Source organism: Nematolebias whitei, chromosome 10, assembly GCF_014905685.2.
Source record: "Nematolebias whitei isolate Nwh7 chromosome 10, NemWhi1, whole genome shotgun sequence".
NCBI lineage: Eukaryota > Metazoa > Chordata > Actinopteri > Cyprinodontiformes > Rivulidae > Nematolebias > Nematolebias whitei.
This window is the reverse complement of record NC_056507.1, coordinates 39,305,407-39,323,197: the sequence shown is the minus strand read 5'-3', so window position 1 is coordinate 39,323,197 and position 17,791 is coordinate 39,305,407. Positions and strand designations below refer to the sequence as shown.

Here is a 17,791-nt window from a genome sequence, read left to right as displayed (position 1 = left end):
AGGTAGACGCTCGATGAAGGTGAACACCTCTCTGTCTGAAGTGAGCCTTATCAGACTGATCTTATCCTCAACCGTAGCATTAGGATAACCTTTCAATCTGAATTCAAGATCTTTCAGGTACGCTTTTGTTCCAGTTGAACCCATCGGTCCAGGTACAAAGCGTTGTACATATTTTGAGAGTTTTAGCAGAACATCTATTGAAAGAGGAAGTTTCCATGCACTCTGTTGCATGTTTGGTGGAGGAGACCTGTTCAGGTCTGTTCCTACCACTTTAGGTGAGGGTGGAGGTGTTTCTCTACACATATGTGGAGGTGGCAGAATGGGATTAAAAGCAAGAGGTGCACCAAAATCTTTCTGAGGTGTTGGTGGATGACCCGGACTCTGACCTTTGTCTTTTTTGAGTTCCAGACAAACTCGCCCCACGTCAGAACTTTTATTTATTGCCACGGCTAGTTTCTCCTCACAAGCTTTCAGGCGTTCCTGTGATGTTTGACATTCACCTTGTAAACGCACACAATGTTGGAGTAATGCCGCTTTTTCCATTGTGCATTCGTCAAGTTGTGCTTTAAACACATCTATTTCAGCTTTGCAGCGGGAAACTTGTGACACTGTCACGACGTGATCCCGTCTTAATGCAAAGTATTCTCTGGACAACAGCTCTTTAGCATCCCTGGCTTCAGATAGTGATGCATTAAGTAACTGTATTTTGCTATTCAGTGAATCAACTTCTGCACGTGCATCTTGCTGTGATTGAAACATCTGTTCAGAATGTTTTTTGTGAGGATCTCGTGTTCACTTTTAAATTGAAGGAAGTGTTCCTCAATTTCCTGAACCACCTCTTTTTCGCTGTTTAACCTTATTGCAAGGTCATCAGCTTTCTCAACCACTGTATAGAATGATTCTTTCAGCAAGATTGCCATTTTAGCCAGCTTTTCATAGCTTGACCTTGTAATTTCTGTAGAGGTCACACTCTCTGCAACCTCCATCAGCTCATCCACTAACTCTTTTGGGTTCATGCTGTCCACCTGTTTGCCATATGGATGTAAGGATCCTGTCAGCAGTGCCAACGCATCCTCTAAACAGTCCTTCATCTCATAAGGATCAAAATCTTTTTCTATCACACCTGTCCTGGTTATTCACTGTTCAGCACTTATCTGATAAACAGTTGCCAACTTCAGATTATTTTAACAGGTAAATATTTGTATTCGAGTGTCATTGAGTTTCACACTATTTTAGCTCTGGATTTACACAAAAGTACTGTTATAAGTCAACTTATTCAGAGGAATGGGCACCTGTCATAGGTTTTACACCAATTCATGAATATTTAAGTAAATGCTTCTCTGCAGTGTTACTTTTAATGTGCTTATTTTTTAACATATACTAGGTTACCAAGCTTCTCAGTGTTTTTACTCTAAAGCACTGAACTTAATAAACCTGCAATTTTCCTGAAAGTTTAAAGCAACTTCAGTTTTTAAAAATGCTTTTTAAGCCGTTCTATTCCAGAAAATCGCTATTTTAACAGTTACTCATCAACCCAGGTTGGGTGAAAAGAGAAAAGAAAATTGATGATGAGGAATAATCAGTCTCCCTTTCAGGAAAACTGTTATACTCCTCTTCTCCTGCCATTATCTTCTATTTAAAAATTAAATAAGAAGATGTAATGTTTTAGGTGGTAAACATAAATCATAAAAGTTTCCTTTTTCTGATATATTTACTCTTATTTAGTGATCTAGCAATTAAACGTGTATTATCTATTCAGCAAATGAGTAAACTTATCAACTCTGTGAATATCTGAACTGTATCTTTTAAAAAGTTTCTAATTTTTCATTTTGCACCTCCGTTTGAGGAATTCAGTGAATGAAAAATGTCCTGGTAAATGCCTTTCTCGCATAAATACCTTAATCACTTTTTAAATGCAAGATAACAGTAATAATTCAGCTTGAAGAACGTTTATTAACTCAAAGATGCGTCTGACAGAAATAAGCACGTCTAATTTCACCAAAAATAACCTAAAACGAAGTGAAACTGTGATTTCAAGTTTCTACAGGAGGGGGCAGTGTTAGCTTTCTACCAGCAGGAGCCTATGACAACTTCCTGTGGACGTACTGTTGACATCCTGTCGTTAGCTGCTTAGCTTAAAATTAGCATCGGCTAAACTCGGTTAAATCAACATTTCTGAACGTATTTCAAGCTAAAACGTGGCGTTGTTTCAACAAGCACGACTTTTTTGCATGAACATGAGTTTTGGGGACATGTGGCACGGCACATTTAGTGATTTTAAGCACAGAAAAGGCTTCGGTGCAACCGAGCTTTACAATCTGACATCAGAGGAAGTGACGCGGACACGTCACTCATTTCTCAGCGTATCAGAGTGTTCCACAGCAGCTGATTTCAACCAATCACAGATCGTTTTTCCAGCTAGCGTGTAGCATTTAGCATCAACATTCCAGGACAACTTTTCGTCTTTTAAACTGTCAAAATGTACCATTTTCTGTTAAAAATGTAACGAATCAACTGTGAAAGCTTCACGGAGTCGGCGCTCCGGTCTCAAAACGTCTTTCCAACCATTTAAAACAACTCGTTCGAACTTATCAGAACCGAACCGGACCAGAACCGGGTCTGCAGCAGAACCTCCGTCCGTTTAAACAGAATCCACGTTTTTCACAGCTCATCAGCTATGTCACATAACAGATGTACAAATTCAGCTTTCAAAAAGACACATTGACTCACAATTTCAGCTTTCAAAACATCACTAGCTGCAAGCATAGCTGTATTTTCTCCAAGCGTCGCAGCTACGCTGCGTTTCACACAGCAGAATCTGCACTTTTTTCATGCCAACATGATAATTCAATTGTTACGCGAATACAATCCATTTATGACGCGTACGAGGCCACCAGAAGTTTAAACAAACTTACGGGCCACCTGAATGTAGAGAACATATGCATGATATATTCATAAATTAAACGGATTCTTTCATTTTTCTGGACTGTATAATGTCGTGCATTGAATTATTAAAAACGTAACGTGAGACGTTAATTATCTTTGACCCATCAAAATGAACGTGGTCATTTATTTTCAGAATCAAAATTTAACATCACACATTTACATTAATTTGGCAAAATATGAAAATAACAACATAATTAATCAGCTTTACAATCAGGAAAACCATACGGCCATGATTTTCCGTTGCTTCACAACAGACATTTCTAAAAATATCTGGATTAATTTGCTAGCAGATAGAAGAGTTTAAAGATGGAAAATGAAGTTTATCTTGAGAGAGATGGGTGAGGGAATTTGTCTGTTTTAACCAGAACAGCACGCTCCTTTGGACCAGCTTAACCCAACGGTACACTTTGGTTGAGATCTACTCTTTACCTTTGCAGATGATAGTTTCAGCGTTGGTGTAGAGCTTTCCTTTCAACTCTTCCAGCGTCTCCGTAAGAACAGCTAAACCTCAGGAGTCGTGAGATCATCCAGAACAGACATTTCATAATTCACCTGATCTTCTCCCGTTCAGCTTATTTTTCTTCCTCCAGCATCCTGAATTCCAGCCTTCTGAACTCTGGAACTGCTTCGGAACCAACTCACAGCATTTTCTCAGCGTTCTCCTCAGCGTTCTTCCCAGAACTGCCGAGAACTTCTCAGAACTACTGAGCTCTCCAGAACTTCGACTGGAGCTGGAACTGCTGTGAACTAGGAAGTGTTGCACCTTTTAAAAAGGGTCACTTCCGGTTCATTTGAGGACTTTCTGATTGGTCGATGGACCAACAGAGGTGTGTTTTGTGATGTAAGAGGTTATTAAGAAGTCAAGGAAAAAGATTAGATTGTTTAAGAACAGACAGAAGATATTATGAAGAACTCAGACTTCGTGGAGTCAATTCTCTAGTATCTTGCTGTAAAAGTTAAACATGACATTTCTTTTTCAGTAAACTTGCAGTTGACCGAAACTTGAACTTTGACCAACTTACACACTTGCTCATTGAAGACAGAAAATCAGACAATGCATCATTAACCTGATTTCTACTTTGAATGAGGATTAAAGTCATTATTACTGTTTCACAGTTGATTTAAATGAGTAGTTCACTTCAACATTTAAAAATGGTTTGAACTAACATAATTTGATTATCAAACATTTGTAAAATAGTAATGATAATAGAAAGTAGTGTTCTTTCACTTGATTAATTCAAGAAAGAAAGTCTCAGGATGGGTCAACCTGTATTTCTGGATTCAAATCAATGAAATGACAGTTTCTGTCCCATAAGGTCCTTAAGGTCAGGATTTGACCTCAGGCCTAGTTCACTACAATGTCGACAAAGTGGCATCATTCCCAAGAGCCTGGAACTAAAATCGTCGGTCAGCGGGCACCGGGCAAGCAAGATCCTTCAGAAGGCACAGACCCAGCTGCTGAATGAACGGGTGAGACAGACCAATTTTACTATTGAGGCCTTGAAGGCCAAAGAAGAGCACATTAAACAGAAACTAACTATGTGTCTAGATCAGACCACACTTCAGCAAGTGTTGGACTGTATAGATCAGGCACGCTTAGCACAGCATGTAAAGTCCAAGACTCGAAAACAAAACAAGTTTAACTTACTAATAACTCATCAACACCATCACTATTCCAATAACAACACATTCAGTGTAGGACAACACTCCAGTAGTCAATTACAAGCCAGGGAGACAGAAAAGTGGGTGAAGAATGTATATGACAGACAGCTCACCCAGCCGGAGACAGAGATTCTTGCCAGGGGACTGAACTTTGCAGTTGCACCAAGTAGAATTCCTCTAGTGGAGATGATCACAGCCACAGAATCAGCCATCCGCAACAACAAAATGAAAGAGGGTGAAGCAGAACAGCTCAGAATCAAAGTTTCATCCTGCCTCAGCAATGCCAAACCAACACCTTCCAACATCAGTAGAGAGGAGAGGGATGCACTCACCACTCTTAGCAAGGACAAAAACATCATCATTCTCCCAGCAGACAAAGGAAGGTGCACAGTGATTTTGAACCAGAAAGACTATCATGAGAAAGTTGACACTCCTTAGTGACTTAACCACTTATGAACCTCTAAAAAGAGATCCAGGAAGTGGTTACAAGAAGAAATTGATAGATTGCCTGAAAATTTTGGAGCAGGACAAGGCTATTGACCGTATTCTGTACCACAGACTGTACTCAGGGGAGGCCACACCTAGTCTGTATGGTTTACCTAAAATCCACAAACAAGGTGTACCTTTAAGACCAATTGTTAGCATGATTAACTCGGGTCACTTACAATGTTTCCAAATATCTGGCGTCTGTACTCATCCCTTTAGTTGGCAGCTCAGAACACCACATACAGAACACCATGGACTTTGTGGATAAGGTTGAGGGATGTCATCATGGAGATTGGTGAAACAATGGTCTCTTTCGATGTCACATCACTCTTTACGTGCATTCCTGTTGATGATGCAGTAGAGGTGGTCAGTTTATGATTAAAATCAGACACCACTCTGAGCAGCAGGACCACGTTTTCCACAGAACTGTGTCAACTCTTGAAACTGTTCCTGCAGTCAACCTACTTCACATATGGGGAGCAATATTATAGGCAGAAGCATGGGTGTGCTATGGGGTCTCCAGTTTCTCCTATTGTTGCCAACCTGTACATGGAGGAGGTAGAAAAGAGAGCCTTGACGTCCTTTTCAGGGACACCACCAAGTCATTGGTTCAGGTATGTTGACGACACCTGAGTTAAAATTAAATCTCAGGAAGTCCAACATTTTACTGACCACATCAACTCTGTGGATAAATACATCAAGTTCACACGAGAAGATGTAAAAAAAATGGCAGGTTGGCTTTCTTGGACTGTGAGGTCTCAGTCTCTGATAGAGGACATTTGCAAACTGAGGTGTACCGCAAACCCACCCACACAGACCAGTATTTGCATTTTGACTCCCATCATCCTTTGGAGCACAAGTTAGGAGTCATCAGGACTCTGCACCACAGAGCAGACAGCATCCCCACTAACTCAGGAGCCAGGCAGAAGGAGAAATCCTACACAAGACAGGCTCTACAGCAATGTGGATATCCTAACTGGGCCTTCCTGAAAGCAGAGAAGAAACCCAAACAGGACTCCAGTCAGCCATCAGGTGAAAAGGAGGAACCCAGACCCAGACCAGTGGTCATTCCGTATGTTGAGGGAGTATCAGAGAAACTGAGACGTTTATTTTCTAAACACAACGTCCCAGTGGCTTTTAAACCCCAAAATACATTACGGCAAAGACTGGTTCATCCCAAAGATCCAGTCCCCCGGCACAAATAGAGTAATATTGTGTTTTCTGTTCAGTGTCAGGAGGGCTGTGATCAGTCTTACATCGGGGAAACTAAACAGCCCCTGGCCAAAAGGATGGCCCAGCACAGAAGATCAACATCATCAGGCCAGGATTCTGTGGTCTACACTCATCTCCAGGCCAGCGGTCACTCTTTCAGGGATGAAGATGTTCACATCTTGGACAGAGAGGAACGATGGTTTGAGAGAGGAGTAAAGGAGGCCATCTTTGTGAAAAGAAATCGTCCATCATTAAACAGGGGTGGAGGCTTCCATGTTCAACTGTCCCCCTCTTACAATGCTGTTATTGCTAGTATCACTCAACCCCCTGTGAATAGTAAACAGCCATCAGTGTGCTAATGATCCATTGTTAGGCTGATGGTCCTTCTTGACCATGTGAGCAGCTGGTTTTGGTTGTCAGCAGCAAACTGGTTGATCCACTCTAAGAAGGTGCTATTTAAGAGACTGAGCTGAATACAGCACCTCAGACTGAGGAAGTCTTTCGGATGAGAGACGAAATGTTTCTACATTTTTTTGCTGTTTTTTTTTTTAATGTCCAGAGGACCAGATAAAACTTTTTTGGATGACTTAGTCATGTTTTTTTTCTCCATATTTATAACCCAATTTTTGGCTGAGATCTGATGATTTCATTCATTCTGACATGGAAAATATTGAACACTACCATTTTCAGCTGCTAGAGGGCGATCGACCAATATGGCAAGCCAAGTGTCTCATTAATAGGTAAAAGTGGTTATTAATGAGACACTTTGCTTGCCATACAAACCACCTTCGTCTCGCTCCAGAACTCCTGGAGCAAACATCAAATCAGCTACATTTCACCGTACCGCCCAGGTGAAATGCAGCTGATTTTACCATCAAAGTGAAATTATTAAGCAAAAGTTCATCTGAGACACACCTTTACTATCAATTCGAGCAAACAATTATTTTAGGTGTTAATCTTGTTAAAATTTTGTTAAAGTCCTCCTGTGCACGCTCCCGCAGCTGCCATTTGGCAGCCAATCGATTTCTGGCACAACACCGGCCCACGTTTCCAGGTTGTCATCGGTGACGCGTAACAAACACGACACATCAGCGGTAGGGGTTGAACGAGTATATCATTTTTAAACTCCACATTAACATAATAAAACCCAAGTAGAACTCGAGTATTTGATGACGTCATAGATCTCAAGATACAAAAATAAATAAATAAATAAAACCGCAATGAAAGGTAATTATTTACAAAAAAAGACCAACAAAATATTGGGAGTGTATATTATGCTCCTACCATTTATCATACTGCAAATAAGTCACTGGAAAAACTAAACTATTAGTTATTATTATTAAACTGCAAACGTGAAGAAACATGCAGCACGTCAAAAAAGAAACTTAACAGGGGGTGTGTGTGTGGGGGGGGGGGGTTTTGACCACCCCGCACCACCTCCAGCTGTAGTGCGCATTAAGTTTAGTTTTAGAGATAAATATGTTTATAGATTTTTTTTATATGTTTAGAGATTAATATTTTTTGCTTTTTGTTTGTGAAACAAGAGGAAGCTGGTTCTGGTTCGGTGAATTGGACCTGGTGTTACACCATACTTTGTGACCTGCAACAGTGCAACACCGCCCCCTACGGTCATACGGTGGTCACATAATATGACATCACTACGGACACTCGACCTTACATTTTTAACCTAGATAGATGTTCTAGCAATCGATGTGTAGATTACTCGAGTACTCTGTTAATGCCCTAATCAGCGGTGACACATAATAGATGTGACTTTTACGGTGAAGCAACGTATTTATGTTTTTTTCCCACTGCATTAGACATATTTGAACTGATGCGACGTGTACGGTGGAAAGTACGGTAGTCTCTTGGGAGGTCAGACACCAGTTGCTCTTGCCGAGATTGGACGCTTTCCCATGCCCTCCCTCTCCGCTTTGCTTTGCTGCTCTGTCTGTCCGTGAAACTGCTTGTGAGCCTCTTGCATATCTTCCGAACCATAATTATGGACTTGTTTTGATCAGTTGGTCCCTCATCTTAATTCACAACATTTCTTCGAAGAGAAGACAGGCTTTAGGCGAGCCGATTTTCCCTGTTGACACACACGCAGCTGGATATCTCATTGACTTGAAGACTTGATGATGTGTATATATCTGCTACCATTTGTGGATTTTAAGGACACATATTTAATTGGATTTACGATAACTGGTTCCTGCTTTTTGGATTCGGCTGGTTGCTGGTTTTATCTACAATCAAGGAAGTCGTCTGAAGCAAATTTGGACCCGATCACGCTGCTTGCCTTTATGATGGCTTGGTTCGTGTCTCGAGTACCCACACTCATATACTTTTGGCAGAATGGATTAGATCTCGGGGATTTTACTCAATCACGTTCCATCGGTGTGGCCATGTAATTTGGACATTTCAGAACTGAGTGGGCCAACACAGACTCAAGGTAGATGTCATTAAGTTCTGCCTGTCCCCAAAACAACTGTGTGTTTATCTGAATTTGGCTCCCTTGGCTGGCCTTGAAGACTATCTTATCTGAATTTGCCTGGAGAACATGTGCTGTGACGCTCACCACCCCCCTCCCTGAGGAATTTCCAACTGATAACCAGATGAAACCAGCGGAATAAACTTTTGTGTCATCATTTCAGGACTCTTGGATTCTCATAATCGTTAATCTTGGCCATTCCTCGACATACCTCGAGAATGTTTACGGATCTCACTAATGGACACTGGCTGATTATCCCATTCTTTTCAGAACTCTTACAGGGCCCTCGAGAGCATGTATGAACATGCTCACCGCTCTCGTTGTCCCCCTCTGCAGAATGTCTACGTCACTATGTGCTTGTTTGTGCGAGGTGTTTTTTAATATCAGTTTTTTTTCTTCTCAGGCAGGAAAAAAAAAGTCTGATAGGAATTTTTTCGCCTCCAATTCCTACATGTGTCCAGTTTCACTACTTTTTGTCTGTCTAAACAGCTCTCACTTGTAAATGAGTCTTCTAGGCTCAATGTGACTTATCTGTCTAAATAAAAGTTGAATGAATGAATGAATAGACCAAATACCAGCACAGGAAAACAACTATATTAGGTTGTATTATAAAACAAGTTAGATGAATAAAGCCACATTTAAAACCAGTGTCTGTGTTTCATACTGTCCTCGGCATCTATATGTGTAACCACCACAAGTCTTCAATAAAAGATACCTTTTCCAGACAGAGGGTGTTACTGACGGCATACTCCACCACTTCTGCCATCTCCTTCTTAAAAAGTGCCACGTCTTTGCACTCGTTCGCCCGGGCATGGTGCAAAATCAACTCTGCGACCCTCTCACCCTGTAAGATGACAACCAGTGAAAGACAGAGGTATGACTTTTATTTTGTTTGGTCTTGAGATCCGTTTAGAAAGGATTTCCGGAATTCAAATATTATTAGTGTTTTGCTACACTTCTGTAAAAAAAACCATACAGAATCTCTTTGGCATTGCCCTCATTTAGGCTTCAAGGTTGAAATAAAAATGGTAAAAAAAAATAACCCCCTCTTCTTACCTGATGCAGAACCACAGCTGTGAAAACAGCCTTGAAGTTGGACAGATCGTGGTCGCTGAGCTGGGCCACGATTCCGGCATCCAGCAATACTAGCTGGACAGGACACGGGTCAGGTCTGACACTGACCACAACTGTGTCCCACAAGTCGGTAAGGGTGGTCTTCCCATGGTGGTCTACTGGGATACTGGTAGGATCAGGGAAACCAGTGAGAGGCTTCTGATATTGAACGAGAATGTTGCCAGGATGAAGATCCCCATGGACAAAGTTATCCACAAAAACCTGCAACACAAAAGGAGCAGAAAAATTACTTTCTGAAGAAGGTAGATACCATAATTTTCAAACTATAAGCCGCTACTGTGGCTGAGTGGTTAGAGCAGTCGTCCTCCAATACAAGAGTTGGGGGTTCGATTCCACCAGCAGTCACATATTGAAGTGTTCCTGGGCAAGACACTGAACCCACATAGCCTCTGATGTGTGTCCCATCAGTGTATGAATGTGATAAAGCTCTGATTAGTCTCTATACAGATCTAGTGGAGTGCTGTATGAATGGGTGAATGAGGCACAGATTTTTTTTATTTTTTCTGAACCACTTTGGTCTTGGTGTCCTCAGGCTGTTTCGGTGAGTAACAAGTTGGCCATCTGGCCTAAAACATTTGATTGTTGGACATGATGATTGATTGTTTTGGATAGGTGTGTTTTGCACGCCTGCTTCTGAGAGTCCAACAGGAGGTTGTCTTGAAACACAGCAGTGAAGGCTACCTATGGGACAGATCTGATTAAGTCCTCTGGATTAGGGACAAAATGTTTCTCACTTAAAGAAACTGGTCCAGATGACACGATTTAACCTGTTTTGTTGAGGGCACAGATTGTGTTGTAAAGAGATTAGAGTATCTTGATAAGATAGAAAGGTGCTGTGTAAGTGCAGTCCATTTACTTTTTTCACAGGCTTTTGTAGATGAACATATGCTGTATATATTCATAAATTAAACGGATTCTTTCATTTTTCTGGACTGGATAATATCGTGCATTGAATTATTAAAAATGTAACATGAGACGTTAATTATCTTTGACCCATCAAAATGAACGTGGTCATTTATTTTCAGAATCAAAATTTAACATCACACATTTACATTAATTTGGCAAAATATGAAAATAACAACAGCTTATTAATCAGTTTTACAAGGAGGGAACAATACGGCGATTGTTTCCCTGCTTCACAACAGACATTTCTAAAAATATCTGGATTAATTTGCTAGCAGATAGAAGAGTTTAAAGATGGAAATGAAGTTTAAGTTGAGAGGGATGGGTGAGGGAATTTGTTTGTGTCGGCATCAGAACGGCACTCTCCGGGTTTTTCCCAGCTTCTTCCCCAGTACACTTAAGTGGTATAAATCAACTCTTTTACCTGGAGATGTCTCCCTGGTACGAAGTTCCATTTAACGCACCCTTTCAGCGTCTCCGTAGGAACAGCTGTGAATCGTCCGAAGTAGTGACGGTATTCCGTCCGACACAGGTTCACCTCTTAGTGGACTCACAAGAGGAGTGGAGTCCTTCAGAAGTTCCACTCAGAGGTGGAAGATGTCATAATCCCCACAAGACTCGGAAGAGCTCTGGATCATGCTGGACTTCTGTTCTCCCAAACGACTGGAGCTGCAAACTCTCCAGCCGACTCCAACTGGGTTGAACTAGGAAGTACCGACATTTAAAGAGCTCTATTTCCGGTTCATTTGGGAGTTTCTGATTGGTCGATGGACCAAAACAGAGGTGTGTTTTGTGATGTAAGGTGTTATTAAAAGTCAAGGAAAAAGATTAGATTGTTTAAGAACAGACAGAAGATTGTTATGAAGAACTCAGACTTCGTGGAGTCAATTCTCTAGTATCTTGCTGTAAAAGTTAAACATGACATTTCTTTTTCAGTAAACTTACAGTTGACCAAAACTTGAACTTTGACCAACTTACACAACTTGCTCATTTCAAACAGACGATCAAGAAATTGAATCATTACTCTGTAACATATTCCAACTTGATTTCCACTTTGAATGAGGATTAAAAATCGTTATTACTGTTTCACAGTTGATTTAAAAATGAGTAGTTCACTTCAACATTTAAAAATGGTTTGAACTAACACAATTTGATTATCAAACATTTGTAAAATAGTAATGATAATCGAAAGTAGTGTTCTTTCACTTGATTAATTCAAGAAAGAAAGTCTCAGGATGGGTCAACCTGTATTTCTGGATTCAAATCAATGAAATGACAGTTTCTGTCCCATAAGGTCCTTAAGGTCAGGATTTGACCTCAGGCCTAGTTCACTACACTTTGAACACTTATGCAATGCTGCAGCTAATTTATGGGTTTTTCTTTTTGACGAGCTAACGAGCTTCCTGCCGCTAAAACATTTAGCCTCGTCACACCCGGCGCTCACATAGTCACTCTTGGGGGGTGGGTAGGTCCTCGTGACTCAATGAGACTAACTGTACAGATAAAGATTAAAATAAATAAATAAAATCTGACCAATGAAATTACGAACAGGTCACAGTGGAGCAATGAAATTTTGAATTACCGTAAATCAAACGCACTCACACTAAATTCTTCAGATCAGTTATTTGGCGCTTCATGCAGACCCTCATCATGGAAAACACATGAAGAAATGCAGATGATGCAGCTTTCAAGTTAAAGGCCATCGATGTGGCTGTTGAAGAAGGAAACAGAGCTGCTGCACGTAAGCTTGGCCAACACTGGTCGCACGTGTAGAGCAACATTTGCTCCAGTCTGCCAGTGGATCCTGACGGTGTGGAGCAGTGTAAAAACATCCTCCATCACCAACGGGTTTCAAAATGCCGGACTGCTGCATGATGAAGAGGACGGCTCGAGCTCAAGTGCAAATCTGTCTCGAGATGAAAGTGACGCTGAGAGCAACAACAGAAACAAGAGACTGAGGATGTTTGAGAAGGTTTTCTGACGCTGTTCAACATCGAAGAAGACGACTTCAGTGGTTTTAGTGCACAGGAGAAAGATGAAAATAGGAATCACTAGCTTATGTTAACATTTGGCAAAATTCTTTGATCAGATTGAAATGTAGTCAGATTAAATAATCCAAATGTATCATTTACATGCAGGTTGACATGAACAAAGTGGTAAACTCATCTTAAAAAAAAGACACACAGAAGAAGAAGTTCTACTTCCAGGATGAACATAAACAAACCTGAGCGCCCAAAATGGACCTGGCCAGGTTTTAGTGACGGTGAAGAGGTTACTGCACTCCCTGACTGAGATACAGATAATACAGATCATTTTGAGCTCTTTCAAAGTTTCTAGTAATATAACAACAAAAGGAGAACAACAGACGTAAAAACATTGTCATCCCTTATGTTGCTGGAGTATCAGAGAAATTCAGAAGGATCTTCAACAAACACAAGATCCCAGTACATTTCAAACCCAGCAGGACTCTCAGACAGAGGCTGGTCCACCCTAAGGACAAGACACCCATACACAAACAGAGTGGTGTAGTGTATGCGGTCCAGTGCAGCGAGGACTGTCCAGACCTCTACATTGGAGAAACTAAACAGCCTCTTCACAGACGCATGACTCAACACAGGAGAGCCACCTCCTCTGGACAAAATTCCGCAGTTCACCTCCACCTCACAGATAAGGGACACTCTTTTGAGGACCAAAATGTGCACATTTTGGACCGAGAACACAGATGGTTTGAGAGGGAGGTGAAGGAGGCAATTTATGTAAAAAGAGAAAAGCCGTCTCTTAACAGAGGAGGAGGCCTCAGATTCCCACTTTCAAAAACATATAATGCAACTTTAAAACAGATCCCCAGCCGGTTTTCACACCTGATGGGAACAGAGGGGCCTCGACTGTGAATTAGAGGAACAAAGACCTACTGTTTAGGTTTTTAGGTGTGAACTGCCAATCTACATATATGTGTGTGTGTGTGTGTGTCTGTCTTATGTGTGTGTGTGTGTCTTATCTCACTCAGCCTCATAACCTGTATCTCTCACTCTCTGCTCTTTGAACTGAGAAAGCTCCTCGAATGAGGAGCGAAACGTCTTCTGTTACAAATAAAGTCCAGTTGTTTTTGTATTGAACACTTTTTGAATTAGTAATATAACATAACATAGCTAATGACTTTTTCTGGTAGGCTACTGTATTATGTTTTTTATAACCAGCTGTGTTACAGGCGCTGTTCAGAAAAAACATTTACTGTATGTATTCGTGTTACTGTTACGAATTTAATTAAAAGTAAAAAATAAAAAAAATCTGTGTAAATGATCAGGCAGCACGGTGGCTCAGTTGGTAGAGCTGCTGCCTCTCAGCGAGCAGGTTACCCTGGTGCAAATCCCGGCCGGGGGCCTTTCTGGGTGAAGTTTGCATGTTCTCCCCATGTTGCGTGGGTTTTCTCTGGGTACTCCAGTTTCCTCCCACAGACCAAAAACATGCATGCTAAACTGATTGGTAACTCTAAATTGTCCCCCAAGTGTGAGTGAGAGAGTGAATGGTTGTTTGTCTCGTTTGGGAGATGAGACATTTTACAGACAGGAGGTCCTGGAGCTAGCAACCTGGTGCTCAGAGAAAAATCTGGCTCTGAATATCAAAAAAACCAAGGAGGTGATTATTGATTTCAGGAAGCACAGCATCAACCTAGCCCCCCTTTACATCAACGGCGAGTGCGTGGAGAGGGTTCACACTTTCAGATTTCTTGGTGTCCATATCTCTGCTGACCTAAACTGGAAAGAGAACACCACAGCAGTCATCAAGAAGGCTCAGCAGAGACTACACTTCTTAAGAGTCCTTAAGAAGCACAACTTGAACACAAAACTGCTGCTGACCTTCTACCGCTCGTCCATCGAGAGCCTGCTGACATACTGTATCTCAGTATGGTACGGCAGCTGCACCCTGGCTGACAGGGAGAGGCTTCAGATAGTAGTCAAGACAGCACAAAAGATAATTGGCTGCCCTCTCCCCTCCCTGATGGACATTTACACATCATGCTGCCTCAACAGAGCAAAAAACATAATCATGGACTGTTCACACCCCAGTTTTGAACTGTTTGACTTGTTACCTTCAGGGAGACGCTACAGGTGCATCAGAACAAGAACAAACAGATTCAAGAACAGTTTTTTCCCGAAAGCCATCACCACACTGAACTCACACATGCACTGATTTAATAATCTAACCTCCCAAACACCTGGACTTCTACTGTGCAATACTACTGACATTTCATACTCTCAGTCACCTTAACTACCTCACTAATATCCATAATGTGCAATACAATTGTGTAATACTTGTATTTTTTACTTTCATTATTATATCTATATTGCGTTACATTTTTTATATTTTTAGTGTGTGTTTAATGTGTGTTTTCTTAAGGCGTGTTTTTGCACTGGAAAAAGGAGTGGCTCTTAATTTCATTGTACTGCGTATAATGACAATAAAGGCATTCTGATTCTGATTGTCTCTATTGTAGCCAGTGATGGACTGGAGACATGTCCATGTGTCCCCCGCCTCTCACACAGTGACTGCTGGATATGGGCACCAGTGACCCGTGACCCAAAAAGGAAGAAGCGGGTAAAAGATAATGGATGGATGGATGTAAATATCTCATGTTAAAACTTGAACGCCCGTGGCTTATACACAAGTTCAAGGATTCCAGGATCCTTGAATCCTTGAAGTGTGGCCTGTATATGTACAAAATTGTTGTTTTGTTTTAGTGGGCGTGGCTTATATTCGGGTTCACTCAATAGTCCAGAAATTACAGTATGGTAATATGTTTCATGTCATGAAGACAGGACAGTCGTTTGTATCTCACCATTTTCAGCAAGGTGTCCACTCCCATTCTGGCTATTCTCTGCTTCACCTCCATAGGAACGTCAGAGCTCAGGTAAAAAGAAATGGACTTGCTTTCCTAAAACAGATCAATAAAACATGTCGGGTCATACGTTAACTTGTTTTAATGTTCAATTAATTAACCACACAATACTTCAGGAGTCGGTTTCACTTTCAGAAACTCACTTTGAAGGTTTCCACTAAAATGTTTCTGGTGACAAACGGTCGTAACGGATTCGGAAACTTGACATGATCTATGTCGTGGAAGTTTTCTCTGAAGCGCTCCATGTTCCTGGCCTCAAAACGGAGATCGATCTGGAAGTAGATTTTCAGCTCATCACTGCAGATTAGTGTATAAAGTGCAACATTTCATACTTTACAACATATTTTGTAAAACATAGCTATGAAACTACAAATATCTCACCTGCTTAATCATGGGCTTCTCAAACTCTTCCACGACTTCACACAAACTAAGCCACTTAAGTCCAGGCAGGCAGTGCAGCAGCCAGCTGCCTGCTTTCATCAGCAGCAGGTCTATCTCCACCTGCCTCCGGACACCTGGATGGACCACCTACAAACACATCTTGTTACAGCGTGCACAACATGGAGGTCGGTGAGGTTTGGAAGAGGGACAACCTTGATCGCCACAGGAATGAGCCGCTCCTTCTCTGTGCTGCTGTCCTCAGGCTGACCATCTGGATGATTTGTCTCCTCGCAGCCCTGCTCCTTCCTCCTCCCCATCCAGAGCTGCTGCAGAGCACCTCCAAGACCAGGGATCTCCCACGCTTCCAGCAAGTCTTCTTTCTCCATCTTTTCTACCAGTGAATGGAAGGCCAGGTCCTCCACCTGGTCTACCCTGGCCCAGCCCTGGTACACCTGTGCAATGCACCCTGAACCCACAGGTTCTTTGCTCTGAAACATCAGCACCTGTCTCCAGGTCTCTCCAAAAGCTCTCTGGAGACATTGCTTGGTGTGAGCCCAGGAGTGAGGGCGCACCTTCATGTGGAGCCTGGAGAAGCGTTCACAAAACTCGTGGGAGAAGATGTCCCGCCTGGTGCTGGCCCACTGCCCCAGCTTGATGAAAGTGGGCCCCGAGGTTTCTGTCACCCACAGCAGTGCATCCAGCCAGTAGGATGCACAGCGGGTGGAAACCAAAACCAGAGGGGAAACCAGAAGAAGGGGACCAAACTTAAGGAGCAGGACCAGTGCACGTAGGCTGAGACGGAGGAAAAATATTACTTTGTGGACTTGAACTTTGGCAAGAGACTTTCTGTGAGGGGTGTGGGATGAAGGGGTCGCCTCCTGGCACCTGGCTGCACACGATGATGATGATGCTTGGGCTGCTCCCCAGCACAGCAGCGTCAGTCTGGGACTGCGGTAAAGTGAGCCTTCACTCGGCTCCGGCAGCCCTCACTGGCTTAATTGTGCACGTTTACAACATGTACTACGGTAATAATGCGGCGTTGCTTTTCAAAATAAAAGTTGAAAAAAAAGTTCTTAATATTTGAAAAATACATACTTAAAAGTTGTGTATAACTGAAAAATAAGAAAAAACTATGAATAAAAGTTGTTATTAGCAGAAAAATAAATACATAAAAGCTTAAAAATATGAACAAATAAATAAATAAAAGCTGTTAATTACATCAATGTCTTTCTGCCATGTCAGGAACCACTTTCACTTCAGGTTGACTCTAGAAGACCCCTAGATGTTGCCCAAGAAGTTTGACCAACATCTGATGTTGACTTTTAAAATAAATCACCTCCAAAGTTGAACATAGTTCATTGTAAAACTCTAAAGTTGCTGACTTGATTGCTGGATAACTGAACGATTTCACGAACCACTCTCACTTCAGGTTGACTCTAGAAGACCCCTAGATGTTGCCCTAAAAGTTTGAGCAACATCTGATGTTGACTTTCAAAATAAATCACCTCCAAAGTTGAACATAGTTCATTGTAATAGTCAAAAGTTGCTGACTTGATTGCTGGATAACTGCACGATTTCACAAACTACTCTCACTTCAGGTTGACTCTAGAAGACCCCTAGATGTTTCCCAAGAAATTTGAGCAACATCTGATGTTGACTTTTAAAATAAATCACCTCCAAAG

General features: G+C 41.7%; 1 protein-coding gene across 1 annotated transcript in view; it reads right to left on the bottom strand.

Annotated features, from left to right (window-relative positions):
- adck2 (aarF domain containing kinase 2) overlaps positions 1-17,126 on the bottom strand; it is a 33,122-nt gene extending 15,996 nt beyond the window's left edge. The window contains exons 1-9 of the mRNA XM_037683740.1: positions 17,122-17,126; positions 16,322-17,057; positions 16,110-16,256; positions 15,872-16,000; positions 15,669-15,764; positions 9,851-10,129; positions 9,490-9,638; positions 8,909-8,937; positions 7,899-7,906 (exon numbers count right to left, since the gene is read on the bottom strand). Of these exons, the coding sequence (XP_037539668.1) occupies positions 7,899-7,906; positions 8,909-8,937; positions 9,490-9,638; positions 9,851-10,129; positions 15,669-15,764; positions 15,872-16,000; positions 16,110-16,256; positions 16,322-17,057; positions 17,122-17,126 (1,578 nt within the window). The remainder of the gene's footprint in view (positions 1-7,898; positions 7,907-8,908; positions 8,938-9,489; positions 9,639-9,850; positions 10,130-15,668; positions 15,765-15,871; positions 16,001-16,109; positions 16,257-16,321; positions 17,058-17,121) is intronic.
- Between the last annotated feature and the right edge of the window lie 665 nt (positions 17,127-17,791).